The sequence below is a fragment of the Jaculus jaculus genome, chromosome 1 (genome assembly GCF_020740685.1).
Source record: "Jaculus jaculus isolate mJacJac1 chromosome 1, mJacJac1.mat.Y.cur, whole genome shotgun sequence".
Lineage (NCBI taxonomy): Eukaryota > Metazoa > Chordata > Mammalia > Rodentia > Dipodidae > Jaculus > Jaculus jaculus.
The window spans coordinates 11102342-11123995 of NC_059102.1; the positions used below are offsets into that span (position 1 = coordinate 11102342).

General features: G+C 46.7%; 1 protein-coding gene across 1 annotated transcript in view; it reads right to left on the reverse strand.

Annotated features, from left to right (window-relative positions):
* LOC105944059 (deleted in malignant brain tumors 1 protein-like) overlaps positions 1-21654 on the reverse strand; it is an 85574-nt gene that overhangs the window by 55564 nt on the left and 8356 nt on the right. Inside the window, exons 6-16 of the mRNA XM_045141712.1 lie at positions 20470-20508; positions 19074-19221; positions 16985-17175; positions 15918-15947; positions 14166-14207; positions 11102-11476; positions 9958-9987; positions 8252-8569; positions 7307-7333; positions 2939-3164; positions 479-696 (exon numbers count right to left, since the gene is read on the reverse strand). Of these exons, the coding sequence (XP_044997647.1) occupies positions 479-696; positions 2939-3164; positions 7307-7333; positions 8252-8569; positions 9958-9987; positions 11102-11476; positions 14166-14207; positions 15918-15947; positions 16985-17175; positions 19074-19221; positions 20470-20508 (1644 nt within the window). The remainder of the gene's footprint in view (positions 1-478; positions 697-2938; positions 3165-7306; positions 7334-8251; positions 8570-9957; positions 9988-11101; positions 11477-14165; positions 14208-15917; positions 15948-16984; positions 17176-19073; positions 19222-20469; positions 20509-21654) is intronic.

Sequence of the window (21654 nt, forward strand, 5' to 3'; positions counted from 1 at the left end):
AATGGGCACGCCAGGGCCTCCAGCCACTGCAGACGAACTCCAGATGCGTGCGCCCCCTTGTGCATCTGGTTAACGTGGGTCCTAGGGAATCAAGCCTCAAACAGGGGTCCTTAGGCTTCACAGGCAAGTGCTTACCCACTAAGCCATCTCTCCAGCCCTTCCCTTCTTTCTTAAATAAATAAATAAAAATATTTTTAAAAGTAATTTTCAAAAAACAAAAACAACTGAATCCAAATCTTAGGCCTTTGAATAGGAGAGTCTCTCATTAGAAACTGTTCTCTCTCTCTCTTTTTTTCAAGATAGGGTCTCACTCGAGCCCAGGCTCACCTGGAATTCACTATGGAGTCTCAGGGTGGCCTCAAACTCACAGTGATCCTCCTACCTCTGTTTCCCAAGTGCTGGGATTAAATGCATGTGCCACCACACCCTGCTTGAAAGTGTTCTCTTTTATATTCAAAAGCTTCTTGAAGCTTCCTACCTGACTTCCTTCCATCCTGTGAAATTGAATTAAACATAGCATAAAAGCCCGTGTTGGTTATCATGTAATCACTTCGGAACACCACCGTCATGATGTCAGAGGAGGAGAAAAAGATGACAGCTGCTGGTGCACAGAACTTCCCCATGGACAGTGATGCGATCCTGGGGCCATCAAAGATCTCAACAGAGTCATAGGGGCATCCCAGTATGTCTTCCAGGCTGAAGGAATGGAAGTGAAGTGTTAGGGCTACAGTACCGCATCATCAGTATCAAGACCAAAAATGTGGAGCCGGATGTGGTGGCACACTCCTTTAATCCCAGCACTTGGGAGGCAGAGGTAGGAGGATTGTTGTGAGTTCGAGGCCACCCTGAGTTTACATAGTTAATTCCAGGTCAGCCTGGACCAGAGTGAGACCCTACCTCGAAAAACAAAACAAAACAAAACAAAACAAAACAAAACAAAACAAAACAAAACAAAACAAAACAAAACAAAACAAACAAAACAAAGACCAAAAATGTGCCAGTCATACAACTTGAACTGTTAATGAGTCTTTCCAAGTGCTTCATGAATGCTCTATTTCTTTGCCTGAGGGGTGTATGAAGCTTAAAGTCACAACTGTACAATAAGTTTTAAGGCAAATCTCTTGCATAATATGATTTGGGACTTTTCTGTTTTGTTTTGGTTGAGAGTAGGTATTAGCCCATGGCACTGGCACAGCCATTACTGAACAGTCCAGGGCCTGGCCGAGGCTGGTGATCATGGCGTTTCATGTTTTTGTTCTTCTGCAAGAAGGGCCATGTGCAGACTCTGCTCCAAAACCATATACTGGCAAGAGCTGGGCATGTGACATCAGACGGATCTACACCGGTTGTGCTTGGCAAAGATAATTCTCTGTGATTTCATTTTCTCCAGCTCTGTAGGGAATGACAGAGACATACATCTCTGGGCTACAATTACCCCGGAGTATGGAAAAGCAGAAATTCTTACAGTTCAGGGGTTATGAAGATGGCTCGGTCGGTAAAGTGCTTGCCTTCCAAGTATGAGGATCTGAGTTCGATCCCCAGACTCCATGCAAAAAGCAGGGCATTAGGGGCTGCAGAGATATCTCAGTGGTTAAAGGTGATTTCTTGCAAAACCTCAGGGCCAGGGTTTGATTCCCCAGGACCCATGTAAAGCCCAATGCTTAAAGTGGTGCATGCATCTGGAGTTTGTTTGCACAGACAAGAGGCCCTGGTGCACCCGTTCCCTCTCCTCTCTCACCATTCATTCTCTCTCTCTCTCCTGGCAAATATATAAATAAAAATATTTCAAAGCAGGGTGTGGTGGCATAAGCATGTAGTCCATGTAGTTCTGAGGCGGCAGAGTAGGTGAATTCCTATGGTGTTTTGGCTGGCCAGCCTAGCCTGTAAACTGCAGGACAGTGAGAGACCCTGCCTCCAAAAGAAGAAAAGCTGGGCATTGCTGTTCATGCCTGTGGTCCCAGCACCCAGGCAGCTGAAGTGAGAGAGCTGCATGATTTTGAGGCTAGCCTAGGCTACAGAGTGAGTTCCAGGGCAGCCTGGGCTTGAGTGAGACCCTACCTGAAAAACAAACAGACAAAAAATAAACAAAAACCAAAGTTGGACAGCACCCTGGGACTATGTCCTTTGGCCTCTACATGAACACACATGACACATACATGTCTGCTTACTCACACACACACAGCATATAGTTGAGCTTGGGCACACAATATTTTAAAACTGCCAGGCTGGAGAGATGGTTCAGTGGTTAAAGGTGCTTGCTTGCGAAGCCTGATGGCCTTGGTTCAATTTCCCAGTACACATATTAAGCCAGATGCACAAAGTGGCATTTGCATCTGGAATTCATTTGCAATGGCAGGAAATCCTGGTGTACCCATTCTCTGTTTCTGTCTGCCTCTCTCTCAAATTAAAAAAAAATATTTTTTTAATGCCAACAATTATTTTATGTCATGGATAAATGGATGCGGTTACTTTGTAACATTTATTCTTTTCAGGTCAGAGGTAAGGCAGTGACTCTTCTGTTTTGGGAAACATAGAAAATGCACAGCTTAAGCCTGGATTAGTTGACTGATTTGTATAAAAGGAATGTCTTAATGTTCATATAAAACGTAGATAAGCCAAAGAAGACCTGAAAAAGCAAATACTAGTACCTAGTATGCTACAAAGTCAAAGGAGCATACATTGTGATATTTTTAGAAGAAAATTAAAAGGAAAACTATTGAAGTAGGGCTGTGCCAGGTGTATTAACACACTCTGAGTTTTTCCAGCTAGAGATGACTCACTGGATATCTCTATAAAATTATCCTAAGCTTGGACTCAGAAAACCAGACAGCTTTGTGTGCTGATGACACCCCACATCTTGCCCCCTAGATAAATAATAACATAATTTCTCAGGCCAATATTCTTACTTAGAACCTTCTCTTTAAAATTGTTTTCTTACTTCAAGTTTGGAATCACGAGTTCTATGCGGGATTTTTTATCCACGTGGATCTCCCAAACACACTGGATGTCTGTTGGGTAGTTTTCTGGATAGTGTGGGCTAGAAAATGAGCCAGAGGGACTGGAAATGACCCCTCCGCAAGAGCTGCTTCCTCCTGAAACAAAAGGAAAAAGGATGTCAGGATGTGACCACATGGGATCACCCAAGTGACCCTCCGAATGACCAGCTCACAGCCAGTAGTCAAGGGCAGTAAGGTGTCAGTCATCTGGGTGGGCACATACTGCTGTCTGAGAAGATCTTGAGCTTATTATGTCTTTGGAAACCATTCAGTTTAATTCTGATGGGTCTCAAAGCATCACTGTGTGAGAATTTTGTCTTTCCCCTGGCTCTCGTCATTTGAGAAATGTTACATTTGTCTTTCCAAAGTGGCAGCTTTGCTCAGTGGGAGGAATATGGAGATCAATATCCTGAGATACTGGAAAGCAGAGACAAGGAGACAGACTGTTTCCTGTGTAAAGGGGTTTGAGGAGGTTGGGGAACAAGTTGGGGATCTGGTGAGTCAGGGAGGGGAAGGGTCCTCCTCTCAGTACTGTTTCATAGCTTTGCTGGGTAGGCTGTGTTTCCTTTGACCCAGTATGTTCCAACTGGAGTTGCGATTTCAGGAAATTTGGAGGTTCAACAAGATGGTGGTGAAATCTGATTCTTTCATATTGGTTGTCAGATTAGCAGAGACAGAAAGACCCATACATGTGTATAAGGAAATCAGCAGCTGCATAAATAAGCAGAAAACTTGGAATCGTCTGGTGATTTCAGAGGAATTTGAAAATAATGTGCTTTATTGACTTTGCCCCTAAACATTATAAAGTTGCTTGATCTTTCTTCTTTCTGTCCTTTGTAATCCTTGCAGGGTCCCACAGACCCTTGTCTTGTTCCTGAGGTTGATGGTGGGGGGCAGAGATGCATCCAGGCATCCCAGAGTTCTGCCACTGCTCACATTTGGAGGGACCACTGGGGAATCAAACGCAGGGCCTTGCAAAAGTGCTCTAACACTCAGATAAATATTCAGTCCTTTTTTGAAAGACAGGGCTCACTATGTAGCCCAGGTTGTCCCTAACCTTTCAATCTTCCCACCTATGCCTCCCCAGTGCAGGTGTGTCCCTCTGCAGGTCACCCTCCAGTGATCACAGTGGTAGGTTACAATAGCAGTGCCAGGTCACACTGATATTGTGCCTTTGAGAGTTGAGCTTCCTGTGTCTACATATATGTGGTAGGGGAGGGTGAACAGACATCTATGAATGTCCACTACAGGACTGTGTCTCAAGAAGACAGGTTGAATTGGGCCAGATGGACTGTAGAGCTGTATTCTCCCATCTCCTATCCGTGCCAAGGCACCAGTCATGAAAGTGAGACTATAAGGAGCTCTCCAAAGAATCCCCAATGTGAATGGCACCATCGACCCTAGCTGGATGATCTGAAACAGATGAATCTCCCAGCTGAGCCTTGTCCAAATTCCTGACTCACAAAACCATGGCATACATCTAAATGGTAGTTGTTTAAATCATGAAGTTTTGGGAGAGCAATAGATAAACAGAACGGTTCCTTCCACTTAACGTTGTTTACCTTGTTTCGTTTTTAGCCATCATTCATTGCAGTAAATGAGAAAATGTCCTACGCCTTCATTTGAATATCCACTGTTCTTGACTGTAACCATAGACTTTTAACTAGAGACAGTCGTTTCCATTTTACTTATGACCCCAACACTCTAATCTTGCCTTGGCCCACGTCACCCAGCACACATCAAAGTCTCCTCCAGGCATATAGCAAGAGAGATGCTTCATCCAGTGACTGTGACTTATGTATCCTCTGAGGCTGGAGGGGACAATCTAAAGTAAGTGATGGTCGTATAATGTCCATCTCTGCCTCATTTTTAACTCTTATAAATGTCTGGCCACACTGTTGCATAGACTATGTGAAGAGGCCCTGCGACTACCTATAAAGGAAAAGGGTCTGTCACTCCAAGCTATTCCCTAACAGAGTTACCCAGGGCAGGTTTTTTTGTGTGTGTGTTTTTGTTTTATTTTTTATTTTCTTTTTTTGAGGCAGGGTCTTACTCTAGCCCAGGCTGACCTGGAATTCACTATGGAGTCTCAGAGTGGCCTTGAACTCATGGTGATCCTCCTACCTCTGCCTCCCAAGTGCTGGGATTAAAGGCAAATGCCACCATGCCTGGCTAGGGCAGGGTTTTTGATTTCCCTAGTCCTCAGGCATGGGGATTAAATAAATTTAACAAGAGACTCTTGCATCCTATTTACTTCTGGGAAGAGGCTATAGTGAAAGTAAATACCCTTTCATTCACCTCCAGCATCATTTCAGAATGCATAGTGCATGCGTTGGTCCAAGTTTTTTAATTTCTGGTGTTTACTACTGATATATACCACTGAGGTGTTCAATATAGGATCTTCTAAAGCAGAAAAGTCACAAGACTTCCATGAACTCAAACTCTGGGGTCAGGCCAATCAATATAAAACTCTGGTACCACCAGTAACTTGCTTAGTGATGTAAGTTGCTAAACCTCCCTGTATCTCAAACTTGTCTTCCACAAAACCTAACATATCCCTCTCTAAATAACCATGATCAGCAATAATCTCAGCCAAGGAGAAACAGGAGCAATGTAGCTTTTTATAAGCCGACACCCAAGAATAAAGCTCAAAGACAAGGAGATGCCGCCTCATCTACCCTGGTCAAACTAGAAATCAGGGTCTGACCCAGTCTCATCCACGATGGCTACAAGCAATTCCTCAGCAAGGGCACTCCCTACTTCTTCACCAAGAGAACACACCTAGGTGGCCTATCCCCACCCAGGTCAGCCCCTTGAATCCACAAACCAATCAGGTCTCTTCCTTACACAACTGAGTCTGGTGTCAAGGTCTGTCCTAATTGGGTGACTTGCCACATGGGCTGTCACTCTCTTGGCTTCTCATTCTCCTGATGTCTGAGTCTCCCGGTCCCCGCTTGGCAAGTCCTCAAGCTCTGGGCCTGCTATGTGTACAGTTACTCTCCTGACCACTGCTCTCCTGTGTCTGAATCTCCTGGTCCCTGCTGTGGGGCTCTGGGGCTCTGGGGCTCTGGAGCTCTGTTCCATGTGCGGTCTCTCTTTAAGCCCTGGGTCCTTCACTATCCTGTCTCTCAGTCTTTCCTGGCCCCTCTGTGATTGTAAAGGTACTGAGCTCTCATGTTCTGCTTCCCAGGTGTGTGTATGTGTTTCCTCAGAATCTTCTGGCCTGGGTTCCCATGTGGGCCTGCTTCATGGGCTTCTCTCAGAGCCTTCCCCAACTCTCTGCTCTCCCACCTACCCCTATGGCTGGGCAGGGCACGGACTTCCTTTCTCGCCTCATAATTCAGAATTTCTTTCTAAACAATTTTTTTAGATTCATTTTTATTTATTGATTACAGAAAGAAAGAAAGGGAGAGAGAGAGAGAGAAAGAGAGAGAGAAAGAATGGGCATGCCAAGGCCTCCAGCCACTGCAAACGAACTCCAGATGCATGCAACACCATGCACATCTGGCTTACGTGGGACATGGAGAATCAAACCTGGGTCCTTAGGCTTCGTAGGCATCTACCTTTAACCATTAAGCCATCTCTCTAGCCCCTAAACAAACTTTTTAAAAGTTTTTTTTTAAGATTTATTTTTACTTATTTATTTATCACAGAGAGAGAGAGAATGGGCACGTCAGGGCCTCTAGACACTGCAAACAAACTCCAGATGCATATGCCCCCATGTGCATCTGGCTTATATGGGACCTGTAGAATCAAACCTGGGTCCTTGGGCTTCGCAGGCATGCACCTTAACTGTTAAGCTATCCTTCCAGCCCTAAACAAACTTTTAATAATTCACAATTTACCCTTTTCAGAGTCTGTTTTCTCAATTCTTTGTTAAGATATATAAGAACCCAAAGGTTGGGAAGGTTGGGGTTCACAGGCCTGGGAAGACTGCCCTGAACTCCTAGGTCCTATAGCATTAGCAAGAGCTCTCTTTGAATGCAAATTGGGATCCTACCCTGGGCTAGCAATATGTGGTATGGTCCTCACTTGAGCTACAGCTCCCAGTCAGTCACAAGATCTGTGTGCGAACATCAGCTCCTCACAATGTGCTGTTGCTAAGCTACAAAGTTCAGTGGTGTACAAAGTGCATTTTTGACTTACATTATTTTTACAGCGTGTTTACTGTGACATAATTCCATCATATGCTGAAGAATTTCTCTATATATGTGGTGAGCTCAGGACAATGTCTGGCTGCTAGCATTTTACCTTTTTGCCAGTATCATTATTGGGAAGTTTCCTGAATTAGAACAAAACATTGGACGTACCTGGATGTGAAGACAGGTCTTCGGCACCTGCACACACAAAGAAAGACTCACTTAAGTCACTCACTTAAGTCCGTCCAAAGAGTGGGTTAGGTGAGCTGATGAAAGGTGGACAGAGGAGAAAAGGGACAGGATTGTGACCCTTCTGGATGTAGGAGCCTGAGTCTCAGAACTACCCCTCAGGCACCTTCAGTTTTCTTCTGAGAGAGTCCTTGGCTTAGGGCGCTGAGTTAATCTTAGCAGCTGGCTCATCTCTGCCCCACGATGGTCAGGGCTGGATTACCCCTGGCCATTCCATTGCAGAGTCCCTGGGTGACTTGTTAAAGCCTAAACTCCTGAGCCCCTTTCCAAACTTTCTTAGTCATGGTCTGTGGGGGAGGGATCTTGTAATCTACTCTTTAATACCCCAAATGGTGTTGGTGCCTGTAGATATCCCAAACCTCCCACATGCTGCTGGAAGCTACGGGGCCTGCATCTGAGCCCAGAGCCGGGCCCTGAGGGGGCGCTCGCAGGGTGAACAGGTGGATGGATAATCTCTGGTTCTTAAGCTGACGGGACTTAGCATCACCCTGGAAACAAGTTTTTGGACATGAGTGTGAGGGAAGCTTCTAGAACAGGCTAACTGAAATTGGAGGACCCACTTTAACATGGTGCGGCAGCACCATGCCATGGGCTGAGTTCCTGGTCTGAATTAACAGGAGAAAGTGAGCTGACCGCATCATTCATTTCTCTCTGCTGCCTCAGTGTGAGCAGCTGCCTCAAGGTCCCGTGGCCATGCTTTGCCCATCATAATGGGCTATAACTTTAAACCATGGTGAAGATAAACCTTTCCGTCCTTAAGTAACTTTCGTTAGGTATTCATTGCAGCAACAAAAAAAGTTATTAATATGCCATCCATAGAAGAAAGTTTCAAAATGTCTTCAATTTGCGTAAGAGAAAAGTGAATACCTGAGCAGATGACACCGGCGTCCTCATGGTGGCCACAGTTGTGATTCAACCAGCCAGAGTGGGCACACTGGCCAAGGTATTGCTCCACCCCAGAACACTGGAGGTTATCCATGAAGATGTCACCTGAGCCTGGGCCAAAGTGAGCCTCACCAGGACTAGAAACAGCCTGGCCGCACCCCAGCTGGCGACACACAACCTTAGCTTCGTTCAGGTCCCACAGGTCATCACACACGGTGCCCCAGGCCCCCTTGTGCAGGACCTCCACTCTTCCTGAGCACTGACTGGAGCCGCCTACCAGCCGCACCTCTGGCCAGTCCCCTGCAGACAGAGATGAGGCGGGTAAGTCCATCCCACACCCTCACCCGGGACCCAGTAGTACCCAGCCTAGGCTTGAGTCTTGGGGCTTGTTCCTCACATTTCTCCTGGGTTCCTGAGGTGCATATTGTGGAGGGATGCAGAAAAATTTCATTTCATTTCAACAGTGCTTATTGGGGCTGGGGAGACAGTACTGCAGTTAAAGGCACTTGCTCCACTAGTCTGCCAATCTGAGTGTGTTCCACAGTATCCTCACGAAGCTTGGTGCAAAGTGGTGCACACATCTGTAATCCCAATGCAACTATGGCAACGGGAGGTGGAGCCAGAGGAGTCCTAAGGCACATAGGCCAGCTAGTCTGGCCAAGCAACAAGAGAGATCCTGTCTCAAAGAAGGTGGAAGGAGAGGGTCAGCATCTGAGGTTGACATCCTCTGGCCTACACATGCACACACATACACGCACACACATACACACACACACACCATGGCACATGGGCACCCATACGCATACATGGGCATGCACCCACAAAAATTAAAAAGAAAATGGAATTTACTGATTGTCTCCCATGTTAGCCACTGAGGGGCAGCCATAACCAAGGAGATTTACTAGTGACAGACATACATTGATACAATGCTAAAGCTATAAGAGAGAAAGGTCACCATGTGAAGGTGACAGATAGGAGAATTCTGGGAGGTACTCCTTCAAAACATGAGATGAGCTTAGTCAGTGGAAGAGCTGGGGACAGTCTTCTGGGCCAGAGAGAAGAGCACATGCAAAACCCTGAAACAGTGCGTCGTGTGTGTGTGTGTGTGCACCTTTCACTTGGTGTGATGACACAGAGGGAAAGGGCCATAAGAATGATCACACATGTTGACTCTTTGTCCGGTGAATACTGTACAAAAGACATGCAAAAAACCCCCCAAAATATGAAAATATGGTTATGCAAATAATGCATGCAATGCCTCATCATTTGTAAAAAAATATCAAAAGTAATAACAGGGCTGGAGAGATTGCTTAGTGGTTATGGTGCTTGCCTGTGAAGCCTAAGGACCCATGTTTAACTCTCCAGATCCCATAAAAGCCAGACACACAAAGGTGAGGCCAGTGCGAGGTTGCACATGCCCACTAGGTGGTGCAAGCAGCTGGAGTTCGATTTCAGGGGCTGAGGCCCTGGTGTGCCAATTCTCTCTCTCTAAAAAATAAACATAAAAAAGTAATTCCAACCAGACTTTCTTCTTTTTTCTCAACAAGACTTACTAATGGCATCTTGACGTGTGAAAATGTCTGCATTTTCAACAAGGGGTGAACTCAAGAGTTAGAAGAAGAAGTAGCCTAAGGACAAAGTCAAGGGCAGCTGGTATTTAAGTCCCACCAAGCGAAGGTATGACTGACCTGGACCATTAGACACAGAGTCTTCAGCATCTGCAAAACAGGAAGGTGAGAGATCAGCATCTCAGGGGAATCTGAGTTTTAATAAGTGAAGGTGAAGTTTAACAAAACCTTTACACATGCTTAGTCACCCGGTGTAGGAAAGATGAGGCCTTCTGGAGAACACAGCACTGGCTAAAACAAGCTTCTGTCTGGGTGCTGGTTTACTACTATGTTGTGAGGAATTGTTCCCTTGTGAAAGGGAACGCGCTGTGCTTTGGCTGTGAGCGATCCCCCACCAGCTCACGTCTTCGAATGCCTGGCCCCCAGATGGTGATGCTATTTTACAAGATTATGGCACCTGTAGGAAGTAGTTACTGGGGGTGGGCCTTGGGGTATTTCAGTCCACTCTACTTCCTACTCTCTGCTTCCTGGCTATGGACACAACAGGACCAGCGTCCTCACCCTCCGCTTCCACACTTCCTCTGCTATGAGGGACTACATCCCTTCTTACACGGAGAGTCAGAACGCTCTCTTCTTTCCTCAAGTTGCTTTTGTCACTGCAACAAGAGAAGTTACAAATGCAGCACATCTGAGCGAAGGCACCGACTGCAGCAGATGAGTTTCCCTCTGTGCTCTCTGGGGTCTTCTCAGCTTAGACAACTGCCTGCTAGAACACTGCAACTTGAGAACAACATGGGCCCCTCCGTATGTGACCAGGTTATAGGTGCCTCCCATAAGATACTGCAAAGCAAATGAACGGATAAACGAATATACCAGTACAGAAGACACGGAACCCTGAACGCTGCCCAGACACAATCTGGGTGTTCACAGCAGCTCTCGGAGCCAGCCTCAGTCCCTTTCAGCTTGCCTGCTTCGAGGATCCCCTTTACGTCACCCCCCAAACACCTCCCTGCTTCAGACACGTTCTCCGAATGCCTCAGTACAGTACACAGTGGTTTAATTCTTACTGTCAAGTGAGAGCATCAAGAGGTCTAGTCCTGGAGAAACTTAAACTTTGCATTTCACAAAGTCTTAAAAGTATGGCAAAATTTGAGTGCTCCGTGTTGGAGGATCCTGTCTTTGTCCCTGGTGGGCTCCCAGTGCTAGCAGGTGATGGTGGAGTTCCCTGGCACTGGCAGGGTCCACCTGGGAGCCGAGAGGGTACCTGAGCAAATGACACCAGCATCCTCATGGTGGCCGCAGTTGTGCTCCAGCCAGCCCGAGTGGGCACACTGGCCCAGGAAGTGCTCCATTCCAGCACACTGCAGGTTGTCCAGGAAGATATTTCCGGTGCCTTCTCCAAAGTGTGCCTTCCCGAGGGCAGACATGCCCTGGCCGCACCCCAGCTGGCGGCACACAACTTCAGCTTCATTCAGGTCCCACAGGTCATCGCACACGGTGCCCCAGGCGCCCTGGTGCATGATCTCTACTCGTCCTGAGCACCGGTTGGGGCCACCCACCAGCCGCAGCTCTGGCCAGTCCCCTGCAGACAGAGACCTGGTGAGAGTTGCCCTCTGTGAGCATGGAACCCTTCCATGAGCTGGTCGACCTTATCTCCCTATACTATTAGGTAGAAAGCCTGCTAGAGTGCCTATCAGATCAGCATCTCAGGGGAATCCGAGTTTTAATAACTGAAGGTGAAGTTTAACAAAACCTTTACACATGCTTAGTCACCCAGTATAGGAAAGACGAGGCCCTCTGGAGAACACAGCACTGGAAAGGGCCTAAAACAAGCTTCTGTCTGGGTGCTGGTTTACTACTGTGTTGTGAGGAATTGTCCCCTTGTGAAAGGGAATGTACTGTGCTTTGGCTGTGAGCATGATGAGTCACTAGGATTACCAATAACATGTAGCCCCACAAAATCCATTCACAGAGCATCTGTTTTTCCAGAGGTCTGTGTGAATATGCTTTGGCTAAATCCAGGGAAAAAAAATTGCACAAATCTGGCTTAGTGGTTAAGGCTTTTGCCTGCAAAGCCAAAGGATCCAGGTTCAATTCCCCAGGCCCCATGTTAGCCAGATGCACAAGGGGGCGCAGGCGTCTGGAGTTTGTTTGCAGTGGCTGGAAGCCCCGGCGTGCCCATTCTCTCTCTCTCCCTCAGTCTCTGTCAAATAAATAAGTAAATAAAAATAAAATTGCACAATTCTTAGTGATTTTGTGAAGGACTGGCATGTGTGTGTGTGTGTGCGTGTGTGTGTGTGTGTGTGTATGTCACTTTCACCTTTGTGGTAACTCAAGGGGATATGTAGCAGAGTGTTTAGATACTAATTTTATCCATGACAGGAGTAAAAGCAGGAGAAGCAAAATGATACACCCTAATACCACATGTGGGACTCAAGACCCTAATTCAGGGGTTCCTGGGGTAGCCCGAAGCTGCTATGCTATCTCATGAGCTACTCTTGAAATGGGATTGAGTCTCTTGATTCTCAAAACATGAATAAGTTGTTAAAAGTGAGACTAACTGTGGTTGGAGTAGAAAAAAAAGAGATCCCTGCTGCAAGTAAGCTGTTCAGGCTTTGGCAGCTCTGAGTGACAGCAAAGCAAAAGCAAAAACAAACAACAACGAGGCAGAGGTAGGAGGAGGATCACTGTGAGCTCCAGGTCAGCCTGGGCTAGAGTGAGACCCTACGGAGAGTCAGGTAGCTCGTTAGACAGTCAGGGTGACTGGGCCCCTGAAAATTAAAAATAAAAAACACAGAAGCTCTTTGGGCCTATCTTTGGGGTCTCCACTTTGCTAGAGATCAAAGCAGGATCTGACTTCGTATCTCTTGCCTTGATCAGATTTTTCACAAATAACCTGGGCTCCTCCTGGGAGGGAGGTCTCTCCTAGGATTTAAATCGAGCCCTAACATTATGGCTGGCCAAAGTTCAGTCCCTAGAACTTGGTGTCATGGCTTGCCTCTTCCTGAGACAACCTCTAGCCCAAACCAATCAGCTGCCCCTCAGGTGAGGAACCAACAGATAGTGCCCACCACCATAAGCTTATAAGTAAGCTTGCGAGGGAGGGCATGCTTTTTGAACCACCCGACCACTTGGGAACCTCCACCTGCTGGCGAGTTTCCCCTTGGCTTGGCCCAGGCCCAGCAGAGGGGAGGTCCCCAGCCCTTACTTACTCCCCCCATGGGCTCTTTACCCCCTCCAGTTCACCACATGGCAGGAACTCTTTAAACTTTCTTTTCTTCTTTTCTCTCCACGGGTTTTCCTGGCCCTCCACTTGGGCTCTCAAGCCACATGGGTCCCTTTCCTTGGCTCTGCACTTCCCTCAATAAATACAATAACTTAACAATTACCCTTCTCAGTCTTATTTTATTCAATTCTTTGATTAAAATTAGACATGAACCTAGGGTTTAGGGTTCAAAGACTTTCTTGAACTGGTAGCACACTGTTACACTACCTTAGGAAAAAAAAAATCAAGGGCTGGAGATATTGCCTAGTGGTTAAGGCTTTTGCCTGCACAGCCAAAGGACTCAAGTTTGATTCTCCAGGTCCCACGTTAGCCAGATGCACAAGGGGGCATTGGCCAGAGGCCCTGGCACACCCATTTTCACTCTCTCTCTGTCTTTCTCCTTCTCTCTGTTTCTACTAAATAAATAAAAATAAATATATTTTTTAAAGTTTTTAAAAATCAAGGAAAAATAACAACTTAAAAAGAAAGAAAAGAAAACACCTTTCTTGAATACGAACACCAGAAGATTCTAAAAGTTCTGAGCGGTCCCACTCGTTTGAGTGCAGTGGCCTTGCAAAGAGATGAACTGTGTGCAGTTCTAGAGCTTCCACACAAGACACAGATGCAAGAGGAAGGACCCTTGTTACACATGGCAGGGGCCTACCTGGTCTTGTTGGTACCATCTGGGACATTGCTGTTGGCGTGGCTGTGGAAATAAGAAGAGATCTTGAATAATAAAGGGGGACCTTGGGCTTCAAGACGCAGCATTCCCAGATCATCCTCATTAAATACCCACATTTTACCTGCTCTCCTCGCATCTATGTGACAAGGCGTGTCCCCAGCCACACCATCTTACAGCAAAACAAAGAGAAGCAATAACAAAACCACCTTGCTCCTTCTGGAATGTGAGAGCCAAACAGATGCTAACAACGGTCTTGAGAGTTTCTACAGGCTTAGGCAGACTCAAGCAGATGACCTGTGTGGGGCTCTCCATGACTACACTCAGACAGGAGCAATGAGATGCCCAGGGGAAGGGGCCTTCGGGGTGTGGCCTGGGGCTCACCTGGTCTTGCTGTTACCCATGTGGATGTTGCTGTCGGGATGGCTGTGGAGATAAAAAGAGACCTTGAATCAGCGTTTTCAGAGGAATCTTTATTCTTTCTCCCTGTCATGTTTTGCAGATGTGTAGAAGCCAGGTTAAAATTACAATCCCCTCTGCCCAGTTACTAAACAAATAGCCATACTTCATTTGTGCCCTTGTGTGTTCAAATACAAGCATCCATGGGCTGTGACCTCCAGGGACAGCCACATAGCCATTATCCTTTTTGTTTCGTTTTGGTTTTGGGTTTTCAAAGTAGGGTCTCACTTGAGCCCGGGCTGACATGGAATTCACTATGTAGGGTGTCCTCGAACTCATGGTGATCTTCCTACTTCTGTCTCCCAAGTGCTGGGATTAAAGGCGTGAGCCACCACTCCCTGCACAGCCATTATTTGTACTTCCTTCTTGTGAAGTGATCTTAATGTCAACTTAATCAGATTTAGAACCATCTGGGAGACAAACCTCTGGGCACATCTGTGAGGACATTTCCAGAGAGGTTTAACTGGGCTAGGAAGACATAGCCTGAAAATAGACAGTATCATCCCATGGTTTGCTTCCCAGAACGTCTAAAAGCAGGGTGTGTTGGCCCACACTTAACAATACCAGCGCTGAGGAGGCAGAGAAACCAGACCCCTGGGACCCGCTAGTCAGCCAGTGCAGTCACTTACTCGGTGAGCTCCAAACCACCGAGAAACCTTATCTCATAAAAAAGGGTGGGGAGGCGGGAGAGATCGTGCAGCAGTTAAAGCTACTTGCTTGCTTGCCGAGCCTGAAAGCCACATGACCCAGGTTCCATTCCGCAGTCCCCGCATAAAGCCAGATGCACACAGTAATGCATGTATGTGGAGTTCATTTGCAGTGGCAGGAGCCCCTCACTTTCTGTCTGCCTGTTTCTTTCTCTCTCAAATAAATAAAACAATTTTTATTTGGTTTTTCAAGGTAGGCTCTCACTGTAGCCCAGGCTGATCTGTAATTCACTATGTAGTCTCAGGCTGGCCTCAAACTCACAGTGATCCTCCTACCTCTGCCTCCTGAATGCTGAGATTAAAGGTGTGCACCACACCCATGGAAGAATAAAATGTTTTTGTTGTTGTTGTTTGTTTGCTTGTTTTGTTTTTTGAAGTAGGGTCTCCCTCTAGCCCAGACCTGGAATTCACTCTGTAGTCTCAAGGTGGCCTCGAACTTACAGTATTCCTTCTACCTCTGCCTCCAGAGTGCTGGGATTAAAGGTGTGTGCCTCCACACCTGGTTGGTTTTTTTTTTTTTTTTTTTTTTAATATGTGTACAGTGCCTGAGGAACAACACTCAAAAGTTGTTTTCTGCCAGGCGTGGTGGCATACGCCTTTAATCCCAGCACTCGGGAGGCAGGGGTAGGAGGATCTCCGTGAGTTCAAGGCCACCCTGAGACTACAGAATTAATTCCAGGTCAGCCTGGGCCAGAGTGAGACCCTACCTTGAAAAACCAAAAAAAAAAAAAAAAAAAAAAAAAAAAAAAGTTGTTTTCTGACCGTACATATGTGTGTAAACACATACACACAGACATGGAAATACACACACGCACACAAGGACATTTACACATAACTCTGCAGACAGCATCGCTCCGTGACAGTATTTGTACTGGGAATCAGGAAACAGAGGTCACGTAATGACAGTGACAACTCCAGGCTGGGGCAGAAAAGGAGCTGGAAATGAGGGCTGAGGAAGAAGGTGGCTTACTGATGAGATGTGGCGTCCTCGTCGTCAACTCTGCCAAAACAGAGAAGTCACGGTCAATAGTGTTTGTCCCCAGTCAGGGAGACGTCCCTGAAGAGGGAAGAAGGTCTCCTGGGTGTTACAGCCCGAGTCCCTGGCTTGCTCATGAGGTCACCCTGCCGCTGACTAAAGACTGTTCTGAACAGAGTCCTGCACAAGGAGATGCGCAGTCCCAGCAACGCTAAGGGCTCCTCTGCAGTGCTGACAGGACCTCCGACAATTACTATGCCTCTGAGCCTCAGTTTCCCTCTGCGAAAGGAGACAAACCACGGCTCTATGCGAGGATGACACGTGCAAGGAGCTTCAACTGCTGTCACACAGGTACGCCGCAAACACTAGCTGGTATCTGGAACAATTGGGGCAATATTATTTCTGTTGTTCTGCCAACTCGAGTACCCTGTGCCTCAGCAGAATGGCTCAGCATACACTCTCTGCAAGCAATTCCCAGCCCATTGTCCCTCCTCATGGGCCTTCTCAATGCTTCTCTATGCGCAGTCCCGCCAGGGGTACACAGCCGAACCCACACTCAATTTCTCTGCTGGTTTCCATGGCACTTGCAGCCTGCTTTTGCTGCCCCAAGTCCTTCCTAATGCCTTTCCCTGAAACACAAGCCTGTAGCCAGCTAGTACATTCAAGAATATTCTCTGTTTCACTGGTTTAGTAGATTACACGTTTCTTCTCATTGCATCTTGTGTACTGTCTTGAACTCCTGATGGCTTGTGCACAGCCTGAGAGAGGCCTTAGAGGGACCATCCCCTCTTCTTTCAGGGGCCCTAAGACACCCAGCTGGGACCCAATTCAGAGCAGCATCAGAAATGGCTCACCAGTGAGCTCTTTTGTCACCGCATGGAGCCCTCACAGCAAGTCCAGAAAGGAAGATTCTCCAATCAGCCCCACTGTATAGGAAGGAAATCTAGACCAGAAGAGGTCAAGTAGCTAGCCCAAGGTCAGAGAGCAGATGATGCGCCTCCCCCCTCCTCGCCCCGGGGATAGCCCAGAGCCGTGACTCCTCAGCCCTCAGCCCTTCTTACCATTTGCTTTAGAGTAATAGTAAGCCATGAAGGGCTTCCCGATATTGTTGAAGTTCCGGAAGTACACGAGGGTCATCGAGCTGGAGGTGGATATGAAGGAGATGTGGAACCCAGAGCAGCTCTTCCCCAGGGACTTCGTGGAAGACGGAGGCCCATCCAAGATTTCAAAATACTCATTGCTGCAGTCGAGACTGGGAACGAAACACCATGCGTGCCTCAATGCCCCCTCAGAAGGTTGGGGGTGCTTTGGGGGACCTGCCTTATTTCACAAGGAAGCTGGGAACAGGGGGTAACCTACCAGTCACAGAGGTACAGTATGATCCATTCATCCTACTGTTTGCCCCCTGAGAGCCACTGCCTACATGGGATGGGATTTCACGGGATAGCACAGAGAGAAGGCCAATTCTTGATGTAACCCTGGCCAGGGCCTGGGGGATGCTCTGGCCCCAGGGAACTTCACAGTTATGGGCCAATGGCTAATGAAGGTCATTTCACCATGGTTAGGGGGTGAGATCTGGAATGAGGAGACAGGGCTTGGCTTTCATGGGCCTGGCAGCAAGATGCAGTTCTAGATTCCCATCAACCCCTGCATTAGCTTTTGGCAGTCAACTTGTCCAGAGGGAAGTGGCTCCAGATCTGCCCCCTGGCTTTGTGGAAGTCATCCAGCTGTGCTCCAGCTGTCTGCTTTGTTGTGAACCTTTGTGCAGCTGCCACTGGTGCTAGAAACCGTTCCCATACCACAACCCCAAGAACATCTGTTCTAAGCCATCTCTTGATTTATTAAGCAAAATTCAAGAATCATAAAGAACTGAGGTTTTCCTTAGGCACTGATTTTTAAAATATTTTTATATTTGCAAAGAGATGGAGAAGGAGAGAATTTGGCATGCCAGGGCCTTTAGCTGCTGCAAACAAACTCCAGATGCACGTGCCACTTTGTGCATCTGGACTTACATGGGTACCAGGGAATTGAATCTAGGTCAGTAGGCTTGTAAGCAAGTACCTTAACTGCTGAGCCATCTCTCCAGCACCTTACACATTGTCATAGGATTTATACCTATTAATGACCTCAAATTTATCACTTATAATATTCAAAATTTAAAATTTCCTGCCGGGCGTGGTGGTGCACACCTTTAATCCCAGTACTCAGGAGGTAGAGGCAGGAGGATCACCATGAGTTTGAGGCCACCCTGGGACTTTCATAGTGAATTCCAGGTTAGCCTGAGCTAGAGTGAGACCCTACCTTGGAAAACAAAACAAAACAAAAAAACCAAAAAAAAAAACTTAAAATTTCCTCATTTAATATGTCTAAACTATGCTAGACTCTGTCCTCTGTCTTTCTCTTTTTCTTATCCAAAGCCTGTAAAGTGAATTGCTTCTTAATTAAAAATTAATATAAAAAGCAATCATGTTTCTATATGAGTAACAAGTGGTGCATGTATCTGGAGTGGCTAGAGTCCTTGGGGCATCTATTCCCTCTCTCCCCCCTTGAAGATGAATAAATACATAAAAATTAAAAGAACTTAAAAGATGGCAGTTTAAAAACAAATGGGCGTGGCCACACACATCTGTAACACCCGTCCACCAGATCCAGGAGGAGCAGACATGGAAGAATCACTTGGACTCTGATGGACATCAGCTCCAAGTGGAAGAGATACTCTGTGTCAAGGAAATATGTCATATGAGAACAACAGCCAGTGTCCTTCTCTGGCTTTTTCATGCATGTGCATGGGGGTATATACATGTATACATCACATGTCACGCATACCATATACACCACATCACAAAACACACACACTCACGTGCCAAAAAAAAAAAAAAGTTGGTAGCAATTGAATAAGGTCTGTAGTCGGGTACACAGCATGGCACCAATATCAACACCCTCCCTTTGATATTGTTCTAGTTACTCATGATGACACCATTGTTGGGACGGTGGGGGGGGGTGTGCAGGAGACCAAGTATCTTGACAATTTCCTATGAGTTTACAGATATTTCAAAATAAACAGTGAAAATGCACAAAGGCCTCTTTTGCATATAGAACCGACACAGGGAACGTATGATCCAAGGCTCCTTAAGCAGACTTGCCACTCACTTAAGATGTGGAAACGCCAGCCGCACATGGGAGGATGCATTTGCCTTGATTTCCCACACACAGGTTATGTTGTTGTGCATCTCGTTCATTGGGGGGTTCCTGATCGCCCCAGACGAGTTGGTAATAACGCCACCACACTTAGTTTCTCCTAGAAACAGAGCAACTTTAGAACGTTAGTTTTCCATGGCTCAGTTTAGCAATTTTGTAATTCTCACTTTTCGCATTTTTTTTCTTTCCCAAGGAGGTTTCACTGTTCATCACTTGGTGGGCACAACTTAGGATATATCAAAGGTATAAGCCTATTTACAACGTCTTCCAAAGTTAGGACACTAGGCATAAACATGTTTGTGTTTCGAAACGTCTCTCATCTCCTTGGCGACTTCTGTTCCCTGTCAGGAAGAGCTGGTGTCTAATATTGGCTGGAACCTTTCCCTATGGTTATCCATGATTGTGGTCACTTTAATTTTGTCAGCCTCTGTCTCCTCATCCACGTCTCACTGCCACACAGCACTAGTGAGTGAAGTACTGCTCAGTTTTCCCAACTAGGGCTGAATCCATGTGGGACCACTGCACAGGACAATGCCAGCAGCTCTCCCTCCCTCCCAATTGTCATTCTTAAAATTAGGTTCTTAAAAACTACTAAGTAAAAAGAAGTTGGCCTGCATCGGCCACCCCTCCAATACTATACAGCATTTATCATCTACCTGTCCCCCATCTGTTTTTTTTTCTTTTCATCTGCTTATCTGTGTGTCTGTCTATCCATCCTTCTAGCATTCAGTCCCATGGCGATGGGCAGAGCAGGCTGTTCCCTCAGACGATCTGACTGTGTGGGGACTGGACGGGCACTTGGCTGGCCTCATCATCTAACTGCAGCTCATCTCTAGAAGACTGCCAGGCTCTCCAGCCCTTAGCATTGTTTTAGCTTTTTGTCACCAGGAGTGCTTAGAAACTTCTGGACACCCAAACCATAGTGAAAAAAGAGAGGAGAAGAAGTGGATAAAAAGCAGAGCTTTGAGGAAGTGACTGTGAAAGGGGCAGGGGAGGAGGAAAAGACGCCCTTCATGGTCACACTTTCTAAGCTCATGTCCTTGGCAACATCATTACCTTCATGGCTGGCGGTCTCTCCTTCCTCCATGATGTCCTGGCTGGAAATCACTCGATTAATTATGCTTCCTTCTCTGACTAACCAAAGACAGAATCAGCCTTTCTGACTACACTCGTCACACGGAACACATGCTAAGTGGGGTGACCTAGATTAGACGACAGCGTGTGGCACTGTCCTGGTCTCTCTCAGCACAATTGAGTCAGAGTCTATATTTTGCATTCAATGTCCTCAAAGACCAATGTAAGGCTTGAGCTATAAGGACAAAGACATCCCAGACCACTAAGTTCTTACCTGTAGCCACTGAACCATCCATGGTAGCTAACGGAAGGTCTGCCAAACACAAAAAGAAAGTGTGGATCAGCACCTGGCCCTGAGGTCTGCACCGCCACTTGAGCAGAAGAACCTTGGGCGCTGGCGGCAAGGGCTCTGCCTCACTCTCTCCCAGGACTGCTGAGTCCGAGTCTGTAGGGAGAGCCCTGAGCACTGAGGGGCTTTTAATGTGAAGAGTGAAAAACACTGACCTACTTCCTTCCTACACTTTGACACGCTATTCTTTGTCACACAAGAGTAGCATGAGATATTTTAGGATTTGAGGAGATGGCTCAGTCTGCAACGTGGTTGCCTCACAAGCACGAAGATCTGAATTTAATCCCAGAATCGAATCCACATAAAAATGCCAAAAGCATACGCCTGTAATCCCAGCACTGGGTAGATGAAGACAGGAGATCCCTGGGGCTCCCTGGCTAGCCAACCTAACTCAATTAGTGAGCCCAGGCTGATAAGGGACCCTGTCTCCAAAAGAACCTGGGTGGATGGGGCTGGAGAGATGGCTTAGCAGTTAAGATGCTTCCCTGCAATGCCTAAGGGCCAGGGTTCAATTCCCCAGTACCCATGTGAAGCCAGATACATAAGGTGGAGCATGCATCTGGAGTTCGTTTGCAGTGGCTAGAGGCCCTGGCATACCCATTCTCTCTCTACTTGTCTCTTTCTCACTCTCTCAAATAAATAAATTAATTAATAATTAAAAAAAAATAACCTGGATGGTGTTATGGAAGAATCACATCCGAGGCTGTCTTCTGGCTACACAGACATGCACACACACACACAAACATATACATATACATATACAAACACATGTGTACCCACATGCACACACTCATGAAAATGAGCTACTGTTAACTTGATGGTTTATGCAATCATGAAATCCTTCCTCCTAGAGCCTCTCACAGTGACTGAAGGGGCTGGCACGCTATACTTGGGATGTAGAAATAGGATCAGACACTGCTTAGAGGCTTGGAGAAGGTGAGTCAGGACCCAGAGATGCCATGAGTCCTGCCCTCAGCATCTCCCCCTGGAGATTATCCTACAGGATTTATTCATTCCCACCTGGTACAGCTGGCAACCAGGAAGGGACAGGAAAGAAACCAGACCTTGCCACACCAACTTTATTCACAACTCACTCTCAGACTTAGAGCA